Source organism: Hemiscyllium ocellatum, chromosome 7 (assembly GCF_020745735.1).
Source record: "Hemiscyllium ocellatum isolate sHemOce1 chromosome 7, sHemOce1.pat.X.cur, whole genome shotgun sequence".
Lineage (NCBI taxonomy): Eukaryota > Metazoa > Chordata > Chondrichthyes > Orectolobiformes > Hemiscylliidae > Hemiscyllium > Hemiscyllium ocellatum.
In genome coordinates this window covers 114,789,084-114,811,001 of record NC_083407.1, presented here as the reverse complement: position 1 = coordinate 114,811,001, position 21,918 = coordinate 114,789,084, and the positions used below count along the sequence as shown (strand labels likewise).

Genomic DNA, 21,918 nt, shown 5'->3' with positions numbered 1-21,918 from the left:
TAACCGTTTGGCTGTTGCAATAGGCAAGGAAACTCAGTCTACCCAAATAGCTCATGCGTTCAAAACTGGGGAAGTGTGATTTTCATGCTGATGACTGGGATAGAGAAAATAGAGTATATGGAGACAGTGGCCAGAGAGAGAGAAAAAAGGGTTCAACAAACAGAGATTGCTGCTGATGATACGCTGAGACTGTGTGTGAGAGATTCTCCAATTGGACATTTGCTGGATAATCCAGAGTGTGCAAGTGTGCCTCTACCAATTAGAGTCAATATGCCAGTTAATCAGCACTCTCCTCTAACATAATTTGGCTTTCCCTGTAAATTGGTATTGTACCCTGATGAATGCAAGTCAAAGAAATTAGACAAAATGTAACTTCTCTGAGCAATACTCTTAAATGACCTCAATATGTCAGCATCACCAAACTGATAACAACTAGCACGTTCATACTCCATCAATCCTCACTATTAAATGAATCTGGGCAATGTTTTAAGACAGGCTGCCGAGTTTCTAAAGCATTTTTTTTTTTTAATTTTTAATTAAACTGCTTCACGTACATCTCATTTCAGTAAATATTGGCATGCAGAAGGACCTTGCACAGAAATCATAGCATATTAATGTGCAAATACAGCAAGTAATTAGAAAAGCACATGCTATGCTAGTCTTTACTGCAAGAGCTTGGAGCAGAGCTGAGAATGTCTTGCTGCAATTATATCGGCCTTCACAGAGACCATAGCTCAATAGTTTTTGTCTCAAGGATATATTTGTGTCTCAGCATATACATCAAGGATTGATCCCTGGATTGAGGGGATTATATTGGGAGCCTGAATAGAATGCACCTATGTTCTCTTGAATTTAGAAAGATGAAAGTTGCTATCACTGAAACACACTAAGTTCTTAGAGGGATTCACAGGGTAGAAGCTGAAATACTGAAATTTAGAATACAAATTTAGTCTCAAAGTAAGGGGTCAGCTATTTACAACTGGCATGAAGGGAAATGTCAAGAGGACTGTGATCCTCAGGATTTTCCGACCCTAAAAGAACTGTGGATGTTTACTCACTGAACATAGAACACAGAACGTTACAATGCAGTACAGTCCCTTCAGCCCTTGATGTTGCGCCAACCTGTGAAATTAATCTGATACCCATCTAACCTACACTGTTCAATTATTATCCATATGTATGTCCAATGCCGATTTAAATGCCCTTAACGTCGGCGAGTCTACTACTACAGGTAGGCTATTCCATGCTCCTACTATTCTGAGTAATGAAACTACCCCGATTTCTGTCCTAAATCTATCACCATCAAACTTAAAGCTATGTCTCCTCATGTGCACCTTCACCATCCAAAGAAAAAGGCTCTCACTGTCCACCCAATCTAACCCTCTGATATCTTATACATCTTGATTAAGTCACTTCTCAACCGTCTTCTCTCCAATGAAAACAGCCTCAGTTCCCTCAGCCTTTCCTCATAAGACTTTCCTTCCACACCAGGCAACATCCTAGTAAATCTCCTCTGAACCCTTTCCAAAGATTCTGCATCCTTCCTATAATGCGGTGACCAGAACTGTATGCAATACTCCAGGGCACCCTTACCAGTATCCTGTACAGGTGAGGCATGGCCACGTGGCTAGGAAACTCAAACCCCCTACAAATAAACGCCAACACACCAAATGCCTTCTCGACAACCCTATCAACCTTGGTGACAACTTTCATGGATTTATGCACCTGGACACCGATATCTCTCTGTTCATCTGACACTGCCAAGAATTTTACTATTAGCCCATCCCTTCCCATTGCGATTGTAAACATAACCGAATTGTGGTCATTATTGCCAAAGTACTCATCTACCTCCAAATCTAGCACCTGGTCAGGTTCATTTCCAGTACGAAATCCAATATGGCATCTTCCCCTTGTTGGCCTGTCTACATGCTGTGTTAGAAAACCCTCCTACATACATTGAACAAAAACTGACTCATCTAAACTAGTTGAACTAAAGGATTCCCAGTCAATATTGGGAAAGTTAAAGCCCCATAACAACTATCCTGTTACTCTTACTCCTATCGAGAATCATCTTTGCTATTATTTTCTCTACATCCCTGGAACAATTCGGAGGCCTACAGAAAACTCCCAACAGGGTAACCTCTCCTTTCCTGTTTCTAATCTCAGCCCAAACTACCTCAGTGGATGAGTCCTTAAACGTTATCTCAGCTGCTGTAATACTACCCTTGATTAACAATGCCACACCCAACCCCTTTTATTTTTTTTTCTGTTCTTAGTGAAACATCTAAATTCTGGAATCTGCGACAACCTGAATACACTTTAAACAGAGATGAACAGACTTTTGGAGAGTAAAGGAATTTAGGGACGCAGATATAGAGCTGGAAAGTAGAGTTAGCATAAAAGTTTCGTTATCATTTATTGGATGATGAAACAAGTTTGAAACAATCTAATCCTGTTCCAATTTCTTACTTTATTTCTTCCCATTATAATTTGAGTAATTTAAATCAACTCCTGTGCTCAATCCCAGTACACTTCATTCTTGCTCGCTATTTTCTTCACAACCACATAGATGAGTCAATAGAGGTTGTGGGATCATGCCTTTTTCCACATATTTGAGAATGTGCTGTGTGTTTATAGAGGCGATCAAAAGTGCCACCTTCCATTTGGGACATTAAATCACTGCCCCATCTATCGTCTTAAACAAAAATCCCAAAGCACTATCTTCAAGAGAAAGGGAATTCTCCTAATCTAAGAATCATAAGTCATTCATATTGCACAAGGCAGCTATTCGGCCAATCGGATACATGTTAAACCTTTGCAGAGCCATTCAATCAATCCACACCCCGATATATACTTTCAGCCCTGCAAGTTTAAATCCTTTACGTGCCCATCCAATTTCTTTATAAGTTCTTGAATACTTTCACCTCCATTACTCCAGTTGGTACAGTTCCAAATCATTACCACCCACAAGGTAAAGAAGTCCTGCCAACTCCCCCTTGTCTATTGTTCAAAACCTTTAAACTTATGACCTTAATCCTACTAGCAACAGTTAATGGAAATAGGTTTCCCAATCTGCCTCAATCTAACCTGGTCATAATTTTAGAAGCTTATCTCAAATTTCCCATCAATCTCCTTTGCTCCAAGGAGAACAAACCCAGATATTCCAAGCTAACCTGCGCCCAACCCTAGAATCATTCTGGTAAATCTTACTATCTCAAGAACCCTGGCACATTTCCTGAAGGATGCTAAACAGAATTTGATGAAACACTTAGGACCAAACCAAACAAAGGAGATGTGAGGGGCAAGTTTTTTTTAGTTACATAGTGTGTGATAGCAGTCTGGAATGCACTGCCAGCGGAAGGCAGATAGATTAGGAGAGTTTAAGGGACTTTTAGGTAAGTACATGAAGATGAAAAGAATGGAGGGATATGGACCAAAGGCAGGCTGAAGGGACTAATTTAGTTTGGCATCATGTTCAGCACAACATTGTGGGCTGAAAGGCCTTTTCTTGTGCTGTACTGTTCTACATTCAGACCAGAGTGTTATAAAGGTCAATAAGTATCCCTTAACTGACTCGAAATAGATTATCTATTTCATTGTTGCATGCAGCTTGTGTGCAAGTTGGCTTCCCATTCCCTATACAATATACTTCATTAAATAATTTAATAAGTTATATAGTCCTTCAGTAAATCCTGCAGTTTTGAAATCCATTGTGTAAGTTTTTTTTCTCATAAGCTGCCTATCTGCAATATCTCACCATTTCTGTGAAACGGTCATTAACCTGAAACGTTAATTCAACTGTTGTACCTTTCAGGTACTACAAAAGTTCAAATTTGAAGTAACTTCTACTTTTACATAAAGTTATCTTTATACTAATTTATGCAATTTGTATAAAGGCAATTACCAAGATATATTTCACAAGATTTTGAGTCGAATAAGGAACCATTGTTCAAGTACTTTGTATGAGATATTTTCCACAGCCGTACCTTTTTGGTTAGCTCTGTGTGTTGCTGAAGCTTTCCAGCCAACAGTTCCTTTTCTTCATTGTGCAGTTGCTTTGTTTTGTCTTGTTCCTGGGTAAAGCTATCTCTTAGTTCCTGCAGTGCCTTGCTCTTCTCAGTTTCAAACTCATCCTACACAGGAAACATTATTCAGGGAAACATACTGGTTATTTTATAACCAAGACAACACAAATATTCAAAAACAATGCACTGCACTGTGATTTAACAGAAAATGTACTCATGGTCAAATTGAGGCTTTTCCTAACTGCAGAAGTAAACAATAGATAATGTGACCATTGGCCTCATATGCACTTCACTATTTAAAAAGATTGCTCAGGTTCTACAAGATGTTGAAATGGACATGGAATCAGGATTGATATTCTGGTAGAATCAGCATCACCTTTGCACAAGACTTTTCTGCAAGCGGTTGAAATAAACTTACTTTTCCAAAAAGAATTGTAGAATCTTATCAAGCAAACCCCATGCATCTCCATCCAACTTAATATTTCTGTTTATTTGGATGAACAACAATATCAGATGTGTGGCCTATCTTAGTGAACCTTTACTTGCATACTACATAGGATTCATTCTGAACTGAACAGTCTGACAAAGGGATGCAGGATCATTCACTGACGCTATTCTAGTACTTGAACTATATGTTCAAACATTAAAATCTTAGAAGATTGGGTCACACCATAAAGTCGTTAACACAAATCACAGCAAAGAGTGCCACTTTTAGAACTTACCCCCTGATAACGTCAGTTAATCCTAGTGGTAAGTGAAAGATGTGAATGAAGAAAATATGATACAATCAACAATGATACAAAAAATAATGAAGTAAACCCAGAGTTTCATAATATTTATACTACAGGAGGTTTCCACTTAAGTATGATGCCTTATTGAGATTGACCGAAATCATCTGATTTGATTCAATTTCCTTCCCAATTTTCCCAAATCCTAATACATTTGCCTCATTCAAGTACTCATCTTGGCTAAGTGATTTCATGACACTACTTTAATATTTTAACAAAATAACATTAATATTCCTTTTCATTTTTCTTGTAAGAATCTAAGTATATGCTTGTTCTATCCATTTGCCAGCCAGTGAAAAATCTCTACCAACACCTTTTTCAAAACTCTTAGCTACCGCACCATTGATCAGTATTTTGAAATAAACCAAAAACAAACTTCATATTCATCAGAATCTATCATTCCTGCTATTGTTGCAGTGAATTTTCAGTGCACACTCTATATGGGAATTCTTCAAATTTATTCATGGGCTGTGGGCACTGTTGGATCTTCATGGGCTGTGGGCACTGTTGGATCATCCTGGATCTTTTTTACTCAATCCAAATTGCTCCGAAGATAGCAATAAGCCACTTTCTTCAACTACTACCATCCATGGAGAGTTAGATACACTCATAGATCTGTGAAGGGAGCTCCTGAATTGTGAATCAACAACAAAGTTGAGTTGGTGAATGGCTTGGAGGGTACTTGCAATGTATGATATTCCCATGTCTCTGCAGCCTTTGTTCTTACGTGCTTGATTGCATGAACTCGGAAGGTACTTTCAATGAGTCTTGGTGAGTGTAGTAGGTTGCAATACATCTGTTGTTATTGAATGCCATTATTCATTGAGTGGGTGTTTAAGGTGGTGGATGGGGAGGCAATGAGGAATCCTTATTAGAACAGAGAGTCTTCTTCTTTGATTTAATTCACTGCCTCTTGTATTCTAGTTGTCCATTGTTTCTTGACACTGTTAAAGTCTATGCCTTGAGGAGGATGCTAAGAGGCTGTAAGATGACTTGGATAGGCTGGCTGAGTGGGCAAATACTTGGCAAATGCAATATAACGTTGGTAGATAAGAAGTTGTCCATTTTGGTCACAAAACCAGGAAAGCAGATTATCATCTGAATGGTGTCAGTTCGGGAGGTGCAACAATACCGGAGTGTCACAGTGTAACAGTCTCTGAAGGTTGGCATGCAGGTGCAGCAGGCGGTGAGGAAAGCTAATGGTATTCTGGTCTTCGTAGCCAGAGGATTTAAGTATTGGTGTAGGGATGTCTTGCTGCCTTGGTGAGGCTGCACCTTAAGTATTGTGTGCAATTTTGGTCTCCCAGTCTGAGAAAGACATTCTTGCTATTGAGGGTGTCCAGTGAAGGAACACCAGATTCGCAGAACTGACTATAAAGACAGACTGGATTGACTGGACCTGTATTCAAAGGAATTTAGAAGAATCGGAGGGGGTGGGGGTGTGGAAGGAGAAGGAAGAGGAGATCTCAAAGAAACATAAAAATCTAGATGGGACTGGACAGGCCAGATGTGGGAAGAATGTTCCCAGTGTTGGAAAAGTCAGAACTAGAGGTCACAGTCTAAGAATAAGGGGCATGCCATTCAGGACTGAGACGAAGAAGAATTTCTTCACTCAATTGTGAACATGTGAAATTATGCACCACAGAAAGCTATTGGGGCTACTTCATTAGATACATTCAAGAGAGAGCTGGACGTGGCCCTTGTGTTGTGCTAAAGCGATCAAGGGGAATAGAGAGAAAGTGGGAACAGGATACTGGAAATGTAGGATTAGCCATGATCATATTGAATGGTAGTGCGCTCTAAAAGGACCGAATGTCCTACTCCTGCACATATTTTCTAAGCTTCTATATTTCCTATAGCAAGGAGATCAAAATTGAATACAGAATTTTAAAAGTGGCCGTACCAATGTCTTTTGACATGATGTCCCAACTCCTATACTCAATGCAGTGACCAATGAAGACAAGTATGCTACTTTCCTTTAAAGAGGCACTAAAAAAGATTGCAGCTGGCTGTCATTGTACCTACTCACCTTAACTGATCAGAAAACGTGGATGCCAGCTGCAAAATGTAATGCCTTTGTTTAAAAAAAACACAATGACAAACGCATTTCAGAAACTTTTCAATTCCCAGTGTGCTACCATCTTTTACAAGGTCAGTCAAAGTTAAAATTGACTCCACTGATTAATATCACAACAAAAATAAAATTAAAACAAAATGGAGTGCAGAGGCTGAGGGGTGACTTTATCGAGGTTTATAAAATCATGAGGGGCAAAGTCTTTTTCCTGGGTGGGGGAGTCCAGAACTAGAGGGCGTAGGTTTAGGGTGAGAGGGGAAAGACATAAAAGGGACCTAAGGCGCAACTTTTTTCATACAGAGGGTTGTGCTTATATGGAATGAGCTGCCAGAGGAAGTGATGGAGGCTGGTACACTTGCAACATTTAAAAGGCATCTGGATGGGTACATAAATAGGACAGGTTTAGAGGATTATGGGCCAAGTACTGGCAAGTGGGACTAGATTAGGTTAAGGTATCTGGTCGGCATGGACAAGTTGGACCGAAGGGTCTCTTTCCGTCCCTTACAATATAGGTGATGCCATGCAGGTAGAAGAAAGAGATTCTTTTGTAGTTAACCTTAAGGCAGAGGATGGTGAGGGCTGATCCTCTGTTTGAGTAAACAAGGATTGTGAATACCTAAAGACCAGAAAGGTATCTTGCAAATGAAAATCCACTTGATTACACTCAAAAGTGCTGAGTGAAGCAGACTTTGTTTAAAAGTCCTAAGAAGATCCACCTTGGGGAAGCAGCGAGATGAGATATTGTTAATGTTGCACTTTAATCACAGGACTACAATATTGCAGAGAATATGGCCCAATTTATAATCACAGCATGGGTTTTCAGTTATATCAAGTAGTTAATTGGGAATACCCAATTTCTTTAGTTTATTGCTTAGTTGCCCACTATATAATGTTTAGTTAGTACTGGTTTTACTTCACTGATACAATAAAAAATTGGAAAACCCACAGGACCAACTCAGCCATAACCTTGCATGCCTCACACTAGCGAAGCATCCTATGATCTGTATGTCCTTGTTTGCAATATTGTACCTGTACTACTCAGAAAACAAAGCTTTTCACTGTACTTAGGTACATGTCTACAATAAATCAAATCAAATCTTTCAGACTCCAGATTATTTGAGACTCGAAGTACAACAGAAGATAAACAGTGCAATCCTCTGGAATTCCTGATGTGCTGAACACATGGGAATTACCTAAGAAGTCCCAACTTCAGACAAACAGTTCTTCTAGTCCCCAGTTCGCTTCATGACAATTTTCCAAGTTGGAAAGTTTAGACAGTTCCACATTACTTACCTGGATACTTACCCAGGAAACATTAGATGAATTTAAACCCAGTTCAACATCTGTTTAACTTCAAAACTGACCACCCCTCACTCCCTGTCTACTGCTGACCACTCTACCTGACTACGCCTTCTGACTGCCATCTTGGCCTGACCAAGTACTCTGATTAAACTTGACTGGACCACCACAACCGCTGCTAACCTTTAACAATCGTAACCTCTACCCAGATACTCATCTCACCAACTATCCAAAGAGCCATCGAATCACGTCATTCACCAAACCTAAACTTACTTAAAGATTCATCCATTCAAACTGGATGTTTAAACTTATCGTATTCAGCTAGTTCTGTAACAAGGGCTTGTCTTATCTTGTCCTGACTCCATTTAGATTCAGGAATATTCCCCAAAGGATGTGACACAATGCATTTCTGTGAAATCTGGGCTGAAAGAACACAACCTGGCGTGTTCAAAAGCTTTATTGTTTCTATCCAAAGGGTAGCATGGAAGCTCAGAGGTGAGCACTGCTGCCTCACAGCGCCAGGGACCCGGGTTCGATTCCAGCCTCAGGTGACTGTCTGTGTGAAGTCTGCACATTCTCCCTGCATCTGCGTGAGTTTTCTCTGGGTGCTCTGGCTTCCGCCCACAGTCCAAAGATGTGCAGGTTAGGTGAACTGACCATGCTAAATTGCCCATAATGTTTAAGGATGTGTAGGTTAGATGCATTAGTCAGGAGAAATGGGTAATAAGGTAGGGGATTGGGTCTGGATTAGTTATCCTTCGGACGGTCGGTGTGGACTTGTTGGGCAAAATGGCCTGTTTCCACACTGTGTGGCTTCTATGATTAAACCGTCTTTTAGCATTAATCCTTTGTCTCTCTATACATGTGGAGCAGCTGCTTCAACATTCGCTTAATATTTACCTATCCTTTTATCAAACATATTTGGATGTATACAAGCAAAAATTAACACACTTTCTGTGCAATACAAAAAAAAAAGTTTACTTGCACCCATCCTCTTACTTTCTTCCTTTGTCAAATAGCCTGCAATTTCCTGTGAATATTACCTTGAGCTGCTTAATTTCTTGAGTAAGTAAGAGCTCAGACTGGTTCTTGAGAAGCTCAAACTCCTCCTGGAACTGCTGCAGTTGTTGTGATTTCTCAAGTTCAAAGTTGGACTGCAGGGTTTGTCGCATCTTTTCTACTTCTGACTTGGCCGTATCAACCTAGCAGTTAAAATTATGAGCAATGAGTACAGTAGGTCGCTGAACTTAACAGGTAGTAAAACTAAATCTCAGAATTACAGACACAAGTATTTAAGTTCGTTCAAATATCTCATGGATAAGACATTTTGAAATAAATATCTTTGGTTTTAAAGAATGGATAAATTTGAGGTTACTTATTTGAAGATATTATCATTGAGTTGAATTGCACTTGTTTTTGGCCATATGACATTAAATTCAGAAGCAAAGCATTACAGCCTGTCATAACATCTATTCAAGATAGTATTTTTCATGCAAACCAGTTTGAGACAAATGACATTTGATAACTAAACCTGTTCAAAAGATAATTAACAGGATGCGAGCACCAGCACCCAGACCCAGCACTTACTACTCAATCTCAAAGTTCCAAAGATGATGATAATAACCTGTCTTCCCAAATCTCTACAATTCTTGGGGTGAAAATTCTCTCAACAGTACTTTTAGATATGGAGTTTTGGGCTTTTGAACCTACAATGGAGGAGTGATGATATACTTTCAAGTTAAGATATTGTGTGGGTTGGAGGTGGGGGGTGACCCTATGAAACTGCTGCCCTTTCCTTCTAGGAAGCTGAAGTGGTAGATTGGGAAGTGCTAGGAAATGGGTACATGGTGAAACCAAACTGTACAGTGGAGGAAACAAGTGATGAAGTTGGGGATAACTACCTATGAAGTAAGACTACTTTGTCAAGTATGGTGGGAAGCTTCTTGATTATCTTTGGCATTGTTCATCTGACTGTGCTATATAAATGCTGGGAAGGTTTATAGATTTGTTTGCTGCAGAATACCTGGGCTCAGTCTGAGCCTGAATATTTTCCAGATCTTTCTGCAATCAGACCCTTCATTATTTGAAAAATTGCAAATTATGTAACTATTGTTGGAGATTCTCATTTCTAACGTCATGGAGGAAAGGTAATTGATTAATCAACTTAAGCTATTTGTGCCTCAAACATTTTCTCAAGGCATTCCTATAGCAGTGCCCTGGGTTGAGAAAATTGGTTTCCAACAAATACAACAATCTTCCTTTGTACAAAGTGTGACTTGTACCAATGGAGACCTTTCCATTAGATCCTCACTGTCTACATTTGATTAGGGCTCCTGCTTGCTGCAGTTATTCAAACACTTCAACGTCAAGGCAGCCACTCTCACTTCTTTGGAGCTCAGCTGTTTCATTCAGGGGAATAATTCCTAGCAGAATAGAAACTGATCAGGTTAATATTAGATTAGGTAACACCTAATACCAATGCCAACAATGCCTTCCATTAATTTGTAGATGATGCCATTTGAATGTCAGCACTGTAATGGTATTGGCTAGGGGCGTAACATTCCCTTCGTACTTTTTCTCCCTTTCACTTCTGTACTACTTCAAATTTATTCCTTCTAAATCTTACTGGTTGTAAAGAAAAGTTACTTCAAAGTTTGATTCTATGGTTGAGAAAAATCATCATTTGAACAGCCAGTTCATTAAATAAATCAAATTTGTCCAGTTTATTTTATAATCTCTCCGATTTAGCAAACATTTCTGTAGCCTCTCTAAGACTGCCTACCTGAATTCAAAAATATCCATCACCCACTCAGTGTTGTCTTGGACCTTTCAATGTTCACAAAATTAAGCCATTTTGTTTGTTTCCAATAAAACCAATTTTAAACGCACTTCTCCTAAACAAACTAAGATAAACAGAACTGCTTGCCATTTACTGTATTTTAACTATATCATGATTTATAAATGGCTCTCATTTGAGTTTGCCAGATAGTAACAATGGTATATGGACACAAGGACTCCAGCATGAGGGCTGTATCCAGTTCCTGTACAAAAGGATTTCCATCAGCACCAGTATGCACTCAAAAAGCCTCATATGGTGCAAATAAAAGCAGAACTTTCAGGAAATACTTGTGGCTTTACATTATAGGCTACATTTATAGTATTACCAAAGTAGGTAGTGGAAAACTCCTGGTAGTAAAGAGACCACTGCTGACAATGAATGTTGCTAGTGTAGTAAGTTAACTGTATGCAGATATCGTGCATTAATTGGGAAATCACTCCAGTTCATGTGAAAATAGGTACGGGCTAAAATGATGGTTGCTGCATACTCTTAAAAGGTGCTCTTTTGTAGCTAAATAAAGTGCCTCAAATTGTATCCAGTTCTAACCATCATCAACTAACACCTATTCTTCAATTACAAATAGCTGATTTAATTTTTTCCCCAGTCACACTATATTGCTGAAGCAGGAATATCAAGAATTATATTGCCCTCTTCACACTGATGGATCCTTTGATCAGAAACAGTGGTTAGAAGTTCAGTTCCTGTAGAACCTGAAGCAGCACAAACCTGTTCTTTTTGATTTTGCATCTGAATCTTTGCCAGCTCTTCACTAAGCTTCTGCGCATATTCCTTTTTCTGTCTTTCAGCCTCTGTTGACTGCAGTATTTGAAGTTCCTTGAGCGCCTGCTGATGCTGATCTTCAAGGCGAAGCACCTCATCTCGAATCACATCAAGGCGCTTCTGATGTTCCTGTTCCAGTAAAGCCTTCTGATTGTTTAGAGCTGCCTCCAAATCTTCCTGCAAAATACACCAACAAGTAGGCAAAAGTCAAAAGCTGATTCAGTTTCTTCCTTATAAAAGAAAAAAATCCCTTCCATCTTATTTCTTAAATTTACAGGTTTTGAGAGCTTAGGATAGAAAAGTAGTAAAAGTTGCAGTACAGAATTATATGAGCAGTTTCCACTTAAAATCGTGAAAAAAATAATTGCTCATTTGTCAGGATCTGGAATGCTGCCAGTAAAAGCTGATTGCACGTAACTCCAAAAGAAGTGGACAGGAACAGAGCCTGAAGGCTGTATGGAGTTATGGACAAAAAAAACTGGTTATAAAACATCTTGTTTTTAAAACTATCGTCCTTCATTTCTTCTCAGCTCTCTAAATCTTACTGGTCTCACATCAAACAGGTGAGACCTACATCAGTCCTCTTGAGCAACTTGCTCCAACTTGGATAGACCATGATCCAAAACAGTACAAGATGCTGGCAGAACTGCCAAATGTTCTGCTTTTAAACAAATGTAAGCTGTTATCAGGATATAGGGCTATGTTTGAATGAAAACCAGCATAGGCGTTTCCTTTAGCATTATAGATTCCCATGAGTCCATGACAACTGGGGACAAAAATTTCTAATTGGAAAACTTGAGATAGAAATGCAGATTTAGTGTCTGCTTTTGAAGAAGAATGGGATCAAACTGAAATAACTTAGGCCTCCACACATCTGGCTTATTTTAACATGCTCCCTTATCCATTATTTCTAGGAATACATTCAATAGAAGAAAAGTATGCATTGCTTACCAAGTTAAAATTTTCTCCATTCTCAGTGAGGATAAATATTTATTACAAGTTAACAACTGGGATACAGAACAATTGGGTGACATGTTTTTCTGTCTGGTCTAGAACGTACATAATACAACTACAATTAAATTTGACTACCTTGTGGATCTCCTCAAGCTCTGTTGCCATGTCTTTAATTTTTTCCAAATGAACAGTAGCTAGCTCCTTTCGGATTGTCTCCTGCACATTACTCAGTTCAGCCTCATGCTCAATTTTAAGCTGATTTACTTCCCCAGCTAGTTTCTCTGCAATCTCTCTCTTCGTTGTCTCTAAATTCTCCTCTGAGTTTTTCAGTGCCTCCTGCAATCTGTGAATCTCTGCCCGGTATTTACATGTTGCATCTTCCAGATCTGCTGAGTGCTTCAATTTTAAGGTTTCCAAAGCAGCTAACTTTTCTTTCTCCAGAGTCTCTATTTCAGCTTGATGTTTGGTGTACAATTCCATTTTTAAATCCTCTACTTGACTTTGATGGTGTTCCATCAGATGTTTGCTTTGGCTTTCCAGCTCCTCCACATGCCTTCTCTTCAGCTCCTGGAGAAGGGTCTCCTGTTCAGACATAAAATTGTCCATCATCTGTTTGTGATCCTCCATGAACCTAAAACGTTCATATGGAAGTAGAAAAAAAATATTAAAGCATAGAATAGTTTAGAGCTGCTGCTTGTGTCATTTTATAAATGACCTAGATAAGGGCATAGAAGAATGGGTTAGTAAATTTGCAGATGACACTAAGGTCAGTGGAGTTGTGGACAGTACTGAAGGATATTGTAAATTACAGGAGGACATAGATAAGCTGCAGGGCTGCGCTGAGAGATGGCTAATGGAGTTTCACGTGGAAAAAGTGTGAGGTGATTCATTTTGGAAGGAGCAAATGGAGAGTACTCGGTTAATAGTTAGATTCTTGGCAGTGTAAATGAAGAGAGATCTCAGTGTCCATGTACATAGATCCCTGAAAGTTGGCACCCAGGTCGACAGGATTGTTAAGAAGACATACAGTGCGTTAGCTTTTACCAGTAGAGGGAATGAGTTTCTGAGCTACAAGATCATGCTGCAGCTGTACAAAACTCTGGTGCCGCCATGCTTGGAGTATTGCGTACAGTTCTGGTCACCGCATTATAAGAAGGATGTGGGAGCTTTGGAGAGGGTTCAGAGGAGATTTACTAGGATATTGCCTGGTATGGAGGGAAGTTTTTATGAGGAAAGGCGGAGGGACTTGAGGCTGTTTTCGTTAGAGAGGAGAAGGTTGAGAGGTGACTTAATTGAGACATATCAGATAATCAGAGGTTAGATAGGGTGGACAGATATGGAAAAGCTGCCAATTGTGGAAAACCGAATCAGGCAAAGGAATAGAAGATATGTGCACAATGAAAAGAAATTCCATAATGTCTCAAGAACTACTAACAGAATAATGTTTCGAAATTTTAACAATGCTCTTAATTATCAGAGAAGCCATGGAGACATTTCAGTTCTTTAGTACAAATGTCTTCTACCCTTATTTACATATAAGAGGAAGAAATCGGTTAGGATGGAGACAGCACCAATGTATATTTTTACATGGTATCCTCAGCAGGTGGTTTGAGGAAACATATGATTTGTTTTTGTTGCATAGTTCATGATTCACATTATTCACTAAACTGACTCTGCACCCTGAATCCAACTCAGATAAGTATTCTGTACAATTTGCTGTGGATCATTTGATACATTCATGTTATTTTCTCAGATGGCCAAAGGTAAATTAGGAATAGTGCAGCCAAACATAAGTGTGGGAGAAAATCCACTTCCCTGTCCACCCACAGCATGGCTGCAAAGAACATAAGGAACCATGACTGCCGAAGCCACAATAGAAACCACCCAGAGTGCCTCAGCCTTGACCAAACAGGCTAACCAAGACACTATGCAGCCAACAGGAGATGACTGAGGAATACACTTCCTGAGACAGCCTGACGAAGACTTCCAAGCACTCAGTAAGCACAATTGCTCCCAAACCATTAAGGCAGCCTCATTCCTCACACATACTGGAACTCCACAAAGGATGCTCAGACTGAAAGGCACTAAAAGGTACCTTGCTTGCAGATTAACCACAATGGAAACCCAGGATGAGAAACATTAGCACCTACTCTCAGCGGATCAGAATCTCCTAACTCAATCATAGACTAATTGCAGCAAGCGGATGGCTGATTGTCCTCCCATTGATTATGTTTTATTTTTGATTGTACTGTAATTCACACCACATTACTGTACTCCCATAAAACTACCTACGCCGTCTGCTCAAGGAAGAAAACCCTTCAACTACCTCTAGTGACATTCTACCTCTAGAATGTCAGTTCTGTGTCAGCCGAGTCAAGTTCTCCTCTAGTGATATTGCTTGTAATAAACAGCTGGTCAATTTCATCCGATCTGCATTTGTGTGGTCTCTGTTCAATTGGGTAGTTTCCCTGACAGTAAGGAATCTTGAGTTCACAAAGAATTGGATTAAAGTATCTGCAAAAACAAAAGCTCTGTACTGGATCCCAGAAGATTGTTCCAATACATACTACTATTTCATTCCCAAACCATGTCTATGTATTACTCACCTGTTCTGTACTTCTAGGTGTTTCATAGTTGATTGCGCCTGCACATTGACTTGGAATTTCTCAAACTGCTCTGCCATCAGAGACTTGGTCGTGGCAAGCTCAGCGTCAAACTGTGCTTGGATTTTCTGGCGTATTGCTACAATTTCTGGTAACTGTTCATTTGTAAGACTATCCTGAAGCTGCTGCAAATGTTTTCTCTCTTCCTTTAGTTGCATCTCAAGTTTAGAAATTGTGGTGCACTGTTCTTCTTGAATCTGATTCATTTCTACATTTCTCTGGTTAAATCTCTGTTCCATTGCTCGCTTTTCGTCTTCAAATTCATTGAGGAGCTCTTTGCGTAAAGCTGATACGTTCTGTTCGGTGCTGGCTTGTAGCTCTTCTCTTAAAATTTTCAATGCATGTTCTTTCTCCTTTGCGCATTCCTGCATTTTAGCCTCAAATTCTTCCCTGCAGGCCTCAAGTTTATGGTTAGCTTCTTCCAGTAACTGGGCTTTGTCCTGCAAATAATCACAACAGAAAAATACCAAATTAATTCTCTATTTGCAAGGTTGGTCATTAAAACAAATATACACAGCCTTGACAAACAGCTGTAAAATCGTTAATGTGAACCAGAAAGTAGGCATTACACAGGAGGTCACCATTCAGTTCATCATCTCCATGCAGGATCTCTAAAACAGAAATTCAGCCAATCTTATTTCCTGCTCTCAGTTGCCTTGAAAATTCTCTCTTCAGATGCTTATCCAAGTTCCTTTTGAAAGTCACTATTAAATTTACCTCCATGAAACTCTCAGGCAGTACATTCGGATTTCAGCTACTTGCAGTCTTTAGGCCCACTGCACCAATCAGCACAGTTTCCCTCCTTCTACCATACACAGCCTCCCTATCAAATCCCCCCTCAACCTTCTGAAGACAACAATCCAAACTTCTTCAATCAACATACTTAATTGAAATATCCTGTTCCCAAACAATCCTTGCAGACATTTTCTTCAGTGCTTTCATTTGTGATAAGCTGTCAAAAATATTCATCAGAAGTTTTGATTAAAATAGCTACCTCAGCTGAACTGTGTCATACCTTGTACTGACTAAAGATTCAATTCTCCCAGTTTCATGGCCACATTTGCTCAGATGACAATGGAATCTTCCAAATTAGCACCCCTCACCCTCCTTTTTCCTTAATTAAATGCAACATATATTCCCACACTACTGCTTTCATACATTCACAGCCACTAAGGCTACAATAGAGTTCCCAGTGCTCTCACCTATCATCAACCAGCATCTGCATGCAGCATAGAATCCTTTGCGGCTTCCACTACATCCATTGCGATGCCATCACCAAACACATCTCCCCCTAACCACACCTATACCACCCACCATCATTCCCTCTGTAAAACAGTGGTCCACTCCTCTAATACACCAAACGTCCTGTCACCATTTCATAGTACCTTGCTATGCAAGCCAAGATGGTGCAATATTTATCCAAGGGCCCAAATACTCCCTATGAGTGAAGCAGCAATTTGAATGTACTTCCATTTTAGCACACTATTACAAAGACACTTGATATTTAACATTGCTTGGAGCACTAGGGTTTTTGAGGGCAGAGAAATATGGATTTATTTCAAGTGTGGTGGAATTACCTGGAGTAATTTCTTTAAAAGAGGTCATTAGAAATTCACTGTAGACATGGGAGTTTATTTTTCAAAGAAGGCCTCCTGGTATTTGCATGATTGGTAATAATCATTGGTTTTGCTGTGGATAACTACTGAGAATGTTTCCAACTCTAACTTGGGGAGAATCTTTTTAAAAAATAGACATGTGCTTAGAACAAGGTGAGTTCAAGGAAGGTTTACTCAGATTACTCTTCCCAACTGATACTTCCCAAAAGAAAGCCATCTTAGTGAGTTCATGATGAACCTATTTTGTCCTTTTAAAATAACATGTGAAGAAACATCTCAAGATTCTATATCCTGAGGAATCTCTATCACTTAACCACCCATGCCCAAATGTCAGACTCGGGGACCTCTTACACTTAAAATTTTTGCCTTCAAGAAGAACCCATAATAATTATATACTACTGACTGTGAATGTTAACCAATCATTGCATCTTCATGAATAAGTACTGATGTAATAGAAAATGAATAATTGTGCTTTCATTAATAAATTGGTTCATTGATTTTGTTCTTTAAAATACTGATATGTATTTAAATTGGCCACCTCAGAAAATGGAAATAGTATCTTCTTTTACGTTATGACCTGTGAAGTAGTGGGACGAGTGTGACAGTGCGCTCCACCAGCCTTGATCATAACAATGATCAATGCTCACAATATGATTTCCTTTACATTGGGAGACCAAAAATAGTTTGACAACTCCGCAGGACACCTCAGATTTACTGCAAATGTGACTCCAAGTCTCAAGTGGTTGCTCTCACGCTGATATCTCTATTCTTAGTGTACTCCTGTGAACTTCAATGCTAGCTCAAGGAAGAGTTCCATATCATTTGATAAAGAACTTCACAGCGTTCTGAGCTCAATGATGAATTCAACAATTTCAGACTAAAATATCTGTGTGTTCCCCCTATTCTCCCTCTTTTTATTTGTAGATTCTGGTTTTATCTCATGTGGCTCTCTCATTTTTGATTTGATTGCCGATTATTCCACTGTTTAGCTCTTTGGCAAGTCTACCAAATCATTTAAATGTCTTCTGCTCATGCCCTCACACAGATCATCTTTTTGGGGTTTTTAAACTTCCCCTTCCTTTGTTTCACTCAGCTATTAGATTTCTCAATTCTGATGAAAGAACATAATTTGAAAAGTTAACTCTGCTTTTCCTTCTTTGCTGCGAGATCGGCTCAGCATTTTCTACTTTTATTTCTCAAGATTCCTTTGCTATCTGAGAACGCTCAATAATTCACCTATTAAAATCCTCACGTACCCGCTTTCAAATTGTACCCTTTAAGTTCTCTTGCTTCTTCTTCACTATTTTCACAGCAATGCGGAAATTTATTTTTATATAGTGGTCTTATCAATCCTAGAAATAAGCTAACTCTTCAAAAGCAAATTTCAGATCAATCCCAACAATTTCTCAAATGGATTTCATGCTTTCACGTACACTTAATAAATTACATTTATGTTTCAAGTGTCTTGGTTGGATTTCACTGCTGTCTTCCGGTACAACCTGGTGGTGTGATTCAAGTTGACCAAATTCGGAGATATTTTATTTGAACTCAGATCTCAGAGATGGAAGGATAAGATGCAAAAGTAGAAATTACAGCTATACGTAAAATAAACAGAAATAAACAAAGAATAGAAACCAAAACTGACCTGGTCAATTCGCTTGATCTGTTCAGTAAGCTCCGTTGTTACAATAGCATGATCTCTCTTCAGATGTTCAATCTCTTCCTGCAGACAAACAACTTTCTCTCTTTCAAAGTCCACTGCAGCTAATTTGTCCATCTCCATTTCTTCCAACTTTCGGACATACTCTTTCACTTCCATTTCTACCTCCTGGGCAGTCTGTTGTGCACACTGGAGTCGTAACTTAGTAATCTCTACAAAATAAATTACATGCATTTAAATAGTTGCTCCTGAAGAGAAAGAAACAAATTTTGCTTTCTCTTAAAATATTGGAACAAATAATCACTCCATTTGACTAGCTTACAAAAGGGTTGCCCACTTCCTCAAGAAATTGGACATCAATATGCACATAATTGCACAACTTTGAAGCAAATTTTGTGACTAATACATTTTCAACACCTTTGTAGTAGCAATGAAAAACTTGCAGGTTTTAAAAATCCACTGTCCAAGATCTATATGCACAACCAATGAAAATACTTTCCATCGAAAGGAGGTCTAATTACTTGTAGCAGGTGCAACTAAAATTCCAAGTGATGTTGTGAACATTAATGCTGCTTGAAAATGAATCCTGACGGGTAGCAGTGTAAAAAGCAATAATCCTCAGCTTGGCAGATTAAAATGAAGTTGAAAGCAAAAGGGTACAAACAAGTTCGAAGTCCCCATTTTGTGACAGAAGCATTTAGGAGAGAGAAAGATCAAACTAAACAAATGAAGATAGAAGACAGTCAATGGGATACTAACAGCAGGGAATTAAGTGCCATAATTCTAGCCCCCAAGGAGCAGTGGCACACTGGTTAGCACTGTTGCCTCACAGTGTCAGGGACCCAGGTTCAATTCTAGCCTCAGGTGATTGTCTGTGTGGAGTTTGCATGTTCTCCCAGTGTCTGTCTTCAGTCTCCTCCCAGAATGCAAAGATGTGCAGGTTAGACAGATTTGCCATGCTAAGTTGTCCATAGCATCCAGAAATGTCTAGATGAGGTGCATTAGCCATGGGACATGCAGGTTTTCAAAAATTTATTCATTTTGTGGAATGTGGGCGTCGCTGGCTGGCCAGCATTTATTGCTGGCACCGAGTTGCCCTTCAGAAGGTGGTGATAAGCTGCCTTCATGAACTTCTTGGGCTGACCCACAATGTCTTCAGGGAGGGAATCCCAGGATTTTGAGCCAGTGAGAGTGAAGGAATGGCAACATATTTCCAAGTCAGGATAGTGAGCGACTTGGATGGGAACTTGAAGGTGGTGATGCTCCCATATATCTGTTGCCCTTGTCCTTCTAGATGGTAGTGGGTTCAGAAGGTGCTGTCTGAGGATTTTTGGTGAATTTCTGCAGTGCATCTTGTAGATAGTATGTACTGCTGCTACTAAGTGTCAATGGTGGAGGGACTGGATGTTTGCGGATGTGCTACCAATCAAGTGGGCTGCTTTGTCCTGTCAAGCTTCTTGAGTGCTGCTGGAGTTGTACTCATCCAGACAAGGGGGAATACTCCATCACACCCTTGATTTGTGCCTTGCAGACAGTGGACAGTCTTTGAGGAGTCAGGAGGAGACTTATTCGCCACAATATTCCCAGCTTGTAACCTGCTCTTGCAGCCACTGCGTTTATGTGATGAGTCCAGTTGAGTTTCTGTTCAATGATTACCCCCCAGAATGTGACAGTGGAGGATTCAGTGATAGTAACACCATTGAATGCCAGCAGGCAGTGATTAGATTGCCTCTTATTTGTGGTAGCCAGAAACTGGCATTTGTTTGGTGTGAATGTCACTTGCCGATTGTCGGCTCAACCCTGGATATTGGCCATACTTGTTGCATTTGAACACGGACTGCTTCAGTATCTGAGGAGTCGCAAATGGTGCTGAGCGTTGTGCAATCATCGGCGAACATCTCCACTTCTGACCTTATGGAAGGAAGGTCACTGATGAAGCAGCTGAAAACATTTGGGCGGAGGACATTACTCTGAGGAACTGCTGCAGAGCTGTCCTGCAGCAGAGATGATTGACCTCCAACAACCACAACCATCTTCTGATGTGTCAGGTACGGCTCCAACCACCGCAGGGTTTACCCACTGATATCCATTGATTCCAGTTTTGCTAAGGTTCCTTGATGACATACTCTGTCAAATGCAGCCATGGTGTCAAGACTGTCACTCTCACCTCACCTCTGTAATTCAACTCTCTTGTCCATGTTTAGACCAGGGCTGGAATGAGGTCCGGAGCTGACTGGCCCTGACAGAATCCAAACTGGGTGTCACTGAACAGGTGCTGCTCGATAGCTTAATTGGTGACATCGTCCATCACTTTACTGATGATCGAGAGTAGACTGATGGGGTAGTAATTGGCAAGGTTGAATTTGTCCTGCTTTTTATACAGGACAGATGAGGGCAATTTTCAGATCAATGCTAGTGTTGTAACTGTATTGGGTGAGATGCTTTTTGAAGGATCGGTGGAGACTCAATGGGCCAAATGGTCTGCTCCCACACTATAGGGTACTATGATTCTAAGGAGGAAATCAGTGCTCAAGTGTTCAAATCTTATTATGGCAGCTATGTTCAAATTGACAGTAGTCCAAGTCAGACTTTTGATAGCAGAACTTGTGCTACAGACTCATGCACATTCTACATAACTGACTTTACAAAAATAATCCACAGAACTGCAGATGTTGAAAATCACAAACATAAAAAAAATCATTGGAAAAACTTAGCCAGTCTGGTAGCATCTGTGGAGAGAAAGTAGAGTTAATGTTTTGTGTCTGGTGGCCTTTCTTCATAATTGACTGTAGCAAGGAAATGGTTGGCATATATGTTGAAAATGGGGTGAGTGAGGTGGGCGAATTAGGTGGAGATGGAGCTCAGAGAGAGAGAGAGAGAACAACAATAGGCAGACAAAGGAATGGGTAAATAAAATAACAACTTTCTCCCAAGAAAACAATATTATAGGATGCAGTCATCATTAAGTACGTAGAAGCTTCACATCCCCACCAATTGCCATGCTCGCTGACAATTGTACAAAAGGTTGACTGGAAAATTACGAACTGGTGCCTTTAGCCTGTCCCACAAATGTCCTGTAAACTTTTCTTTTTAACCAAGCTTCTGGTCATCTCCCCAGAAATCTGCTTATGTAGCTCATGCAAAATTTTGTTTTGTCATGTTTCTGTGAAGCACTTTATGTTTTATGTCAAATGCACCGAATAAATAAAAGTAGTTGTCG

The 21,918-nt window shown here is 39.7% G+C and overlaps 1 protein-coding gene across 4 annotated transcripts in view; it reads right to left on the bottom strand.

The window, feature by feature from the left end:
- Nucleotides 1–21,918, bottom strand: part of pcnt (pericentrin) — a 297,297-nt gene that overhangs the window by 149,875 nt on the left and 125,504 nt on the right. For all 4 annotated transcript variants that reach the window (XM_060827697.1, XM_060827700.1, XM_060827698.1 and 1 more), the window contains 6 exons: nt 18,684–18,910; nt 15,366–15,862; nt 12,895–13,390; nt 11,752–11,982; nt 9,230–9,388; nt 3,987–4,133 (listed from right to left, as the gene is read on the bottom strand). In XM_060827697.1, coding sequence (XP_060683680.1) covers nt 3,987–4,133; nt 9,230–9,388; nt 11,752–11,982; nt 12,895–13,390; nt 15,366–15,862; nt 18,684–18,910 — 1,757 coding nt within the window. The remainder of the gene's footprint in view (nt 1–3,986; nt 4,134–9,229; nt 9,389–11,751; nt 11,983–12,894; nt 13,391–15,365; nt 15,863–18,683; nt 18,911–21,918) is intronic.